The sequence below is a fragment of the Pinus tabuliformis genome, chromosome X (assembly GCF_031772625.1).
Source record: "Pinus tabuliformis cultivar Carrire ecotype Pingquan chromosome X, CPIR1, whole genome shotgun sequence".
Lineage (NCBI taxonomy): Eukaryota > Viridiplantae > Streptophyta > Pinopsida > Pinales > Pinaceae > Pinus > Pinus tabuliformis.
In genome coordinates, this window is record NC_142308.1 from 379282604 (window position 1) to 379286894 (window position 4291).

Genomic DNA, 4291 nt, shown 5'->3' on the forward strand with positions numbered 1-4291 from the left:
GAAACATATGTTTACCTTTTTTAAATGGAATTTGAAAAAAATGTTTGCTTATTTACTAAGTTCTATTGAGATCTTATAGTGTTTTCATGTAGCTATTCTTTGAAGATTTTAAAGATGTAGAATAACACTAGTTCATTTTGGGAAAAAAATTATGAAGGGTTTATTTAATATACAATTGTCAATAGAAGCTTATTTTTTTATAACCTTTCATTTTTTAAGTGTTAGATGAATATATTCCCTTCCAAATTAAATTAAGAGCAGCCCTTCAAATTTGATCACTAACCTTTTTAGAAGAAAAGACATGCATTTAACTATTGGGCCCATTCATGTGACTTTTTTTTAAGAAGAAAACACTTTTGTACTGAAAAAGGACATATGCTTCTTTTAACCCTTAATCCTACTCAAACTGTATTTTTCATATATTTCTTTAAAATAAATCTGAAATTTAACATTTAGAAAAAGATTAATCATTTAAACCACCCAATGTGTCGGCGCAATGCTTACTGACCGACGAACCGCCGTTAGTGGTGCATCTCGAGTCGAGGCGTTAGCGTCTTTAACCTCTGTATGCCTTTAGGCAACCGGCATCTCGACAACGACACTCTCAAGTCGAGGCGGTCGCGTCTTTAACCTTGGTATGCATTTAGGCAACCGGCATCTCGACAACGACACTCTCAGCCGTAGGCGGCGGGCGACTCAACCTCGATTCTTCATCCCGCACCTCGTCTTCTTGCAACGCCACCGCAGCACCACCATTCGCACCATTTTTCTTGTCGCTCTCGCAATAGGCGCTTCTCCTGCAAATGGGACAGACGGAGCGCCTGGAGAGCCACGCGTCGGCGCACTGCATATGCAAGGCATGTCTGCATACCGGGATCACGCGGCACCGTTGCCCGCTTTGGAAAGCCTCCAGGCATACGACGCACTCGGCGTTGCCACACCCCGATGGGCGCTCGTCTCCTTCTTCTTTTTCATGGAATTCGACGGTGGGTAGCCGCTGGAGGTCAGCCTCCGAAAGGCCCTGCCGCTTGGGAAGGTTGGCGCTATCCTCTAATGGCAGTTGCCGTCGCATCTCGTGCAAAGATTCGTACGAGACCAGCCACGAGTACGCCACCACCACCCCCACCCCGATGGCCGCGGAGAGAAACAGCAGCGCAACCACCACCGCCAAAACTATTATCCCTATCATTGCTCTCCTCCCAGATATTTTCTGTATTCACATTCGTCGTACAAAATGACAGAAGGGAAAAGAAAAAAAGAAGGCTTTGAGATGGGAGTTCAATTATTATTAATACTGCTTCAAAGCAAGGGAGAGAACCCGAGGAATCCCCACCCCGCACGCAACATGACGTAGTGATGACATAAAATGTCCGATATTTACAATAGCTGATTTGCCACGTTCTCGATGTGTATAGTTATTAGAATTACTATTTAATAAATTCAAAATTAATAGGTTATTATTATTTATTCACTACACTTAATATAAAAGTAAAATAAACTTATATGTTTCATCAACGTTATTTAGAAATTAACATTGTAATTTGCACTAACAAAATATTTAATTCTTATCTTAACTTGATAGTTCAAATTTTTGATCCTTATCGGGTGGAAAGAAATCAACTTTAAGATTTTTTTGATAAAAGATTTAGCCTTCACCTTACCGACAAGTTTAAAAATTTAAACCTTATAAAAAACTTGATAAATAGTGAGTTAAAAAGTCGATTTATAGCACTTACAATATGATTATTCATAAACCTTGTGAAAATCCTAGTACTTGGTTTCATGCTTGAAAAGATATTTAGTTTTCACCTTATCGAAATATAATCCTTATCGAAATTTGAGAACTAGTAAGTTAAAAAGTTGATTTATGGTATTTACAATTTGATAAAAAGTAAGTTAAAAAGTTGATTGAGGGTACATACAATATGATTATTGATAAATTTCATGAAAATCAATGTATTTGGTTTTATTGTGAACATCACTTTCAACCCTATGTGGTTTTATTGTGAACATCACTTTCAACCCTATGTTCACATGTTAGCCTTTCTCATAAAACAATAATAAATCCAAAAATTAATTAATTAATTAAATATTTCAAGTTAGGAATTTGTGCCTAACTCTTGGGTTGTTCCTCTAAGATAGGAGTTAGTTTAGGTAACTCCTATATTGGTGTGTGTTTGGTGAGAAATTATCTCAACCAAAGAAGAAATTATCTCAACCAAAAGTGTCTAAGATAGCACACACTATCTTGAGAACACTATCTCTCATCTATTTATTTGTAACACTATATTCAATTATTTTAATGAATAATGAATGAAAGTGAGAGAGAAGCATGAGGCTTTAGCTTTTTTCTGCCAATATTTTGTGTGTAGTTTTTATGTGTGCTTTTCTGTAATCTATTTGAGTTAATTTCTTTTTTCAATAAGTGGTATCAGAGCCAAAGGTCTCGAGTTCAAATCACACCCGGCTCGCACTAGGGGGGAGATTGTTGGGCATTGGATAATCCAGCGCTCCCCGTGTGTTTCGTGACATGGACTAACCGCCTCTCGAGGATCCGTTAATTCTGGCGATGCGTCCGTTTACTAACACCTGCGGGTTTTGGTGTAATGGCAATCGTGATACCAACAAGTGGTATCAGAGCAGATGAAGAAGGTTGTGGCACAAAGAAGGAAGGCTTGACAAGAGTGGCATGACTATTGCTGCTGACTTCAGTTACATCTAAGGGACGAGCAGCCATGTGAATTAATGACACTGACGAAGCAGGTAGTGGAGGAGATGATACTGGCATTGGAATTAGTGTGGTTGAAGAAACTGATGTTGAACGTGCTGGCAAGGGGTGTGTCATGGTTGATGATCTCACAGAAGTCAAGGATGACAGTTCTGGGCGGCTGCTTAAATGTAATGATGCACTAAAAAAACGCTCAAGGGGCTCTTGTGAGGCCTCTGTAATGGTTGATGTTGATGAAGGAGGCTCCAAAGGACCCTCTATAGTTGCTGACGTAGGTACTGACTCCAGCTCTTGAAACTCATTGCTTTGATTTGTGAATACTTTTGGTTTGGGAGGAACCTTCGAGAAAGCATTCAAAATCCTGGAGAAAAGCTTTACAACCTCGTCACACTCTCTTGGATCATAAAACCAAATTCCAATCACTTCCTGGTTTGCATTTCGATAGAGTAAATAAGGAAGATTTATTTCGTATTCAAAATCGCTGAGTAGATCCTCCACCAAATTCTCCGCACTACGCCGGTTCATAACGATGAACTGAAACCGTGGCTGGGTCCTCCTCTTGACAACAAATAGAGGTCCCTCGACATCCTTGCGACTCCATTGGCTGAGCTCCATGTTGAAGTCGTAGAGAGTGACATGGCCGGCGGTGGCGAGAATTTCTTCGACATGGCAGTCGATCCGCTGCAGAACCGTGAGGTTGGAGTCATTGGTGACCTGCTGGCTCAACTGGGGGATTATTTTACCGTTCTGAGACATTTGGCCTATTGCCTGTGCTGAAGCTTTTGTTCCTTCCCTGGACTTCGCTTGTTTTACCTGTCGTCAATTCACCAATCATCCAAGCATTCGTCTCTTCTCATAATGGCGGCCTAGCTTTCTGGATAGGGAAGTAAAGACCACTGCCAGTCATTCACTCAGTTGGGAATGTTATGGCATGGTATTCTTTTCCGTGCAGTTAACTTTTAATTTTCGCATTGAGGTTCATCATGTGTGCGTGTTCAGTTGCATTATTTTATTTGAAGTTTCAGATCTGATTAAAGGACGCTGAAAATTGTGAGGCAGCCAGAATCGAGGCCGAGTCAATTCGAGACGCTAGGTAATACAAATCAGTTGCATTCTTTTCCAACTAAGCTATACACTTCGTAATATCGTTGTGTTCGTCCCCATTTCTGTCTCAGCAAAGGAAGGGAGGAGGAGGAGCGCAAGTTCTGGGTTTTGGTGCGATTAAATTTCATGTGATATCGAATTTTTGAATGCATGTTATTTTTTCAAATGAACGTGAATTCACTTTATTAAAGGAAAACATTAAAAATTTTAAATGAGAATTTAAGAGAATTTTTTGAAGTTTATAAATAAAGTGAAAAATGTATGGCTTTGTAATAAACATGCCTAAAGTGAAGGTTCGATTCGAGACCCATATTTAGTTTATAAAGTAAAAGGAAGGTGTAAATTTTAAAAGTGGAGAGATAAGCGTGCATTTTTTTTAGTGTGGAGTAACAAGCGGGAATTTTATGAAGTAAGGGTTTCTTTCTTTGTAATGGAGTCATAAGTGAATTTTGTAATCCA

At 39.4% G+C, this 4291-nt stretch overlaps 1 protein-coding gene and 1 pseudogene across 1 annotated transcript; both read right to left on the reverse strand.

The window, feature by feature from the left end:
* Window positions 1-472: 472 nt before the first annotated feature.
* On the reverse strand, window positions 473-1259 carry LOC149140113 (RING-H2 finger protein ATL14-like). The gene has a single exon (XM_089449077.1). It carries the CDS (start codon window positions 1187-1189, stop codon window positions 644-646), a length of 546 nt encoding a protein of 181 aa, XP_089305203.1. The 5' UTR covers window positions 1190-1259; the 3' UTR covers window positions 473-643.
* A 1298-nt stretch (window positions 1260-2557) lies between these two features.
* On the reverse strand, window positions 2558-3610 carry LOC149140114 (mRNA-decapping enzyme-like protein pseudogene; annotated as a pseudogene).
* Window positions 3611-4291: the final 681 nt, after the last annotated feature.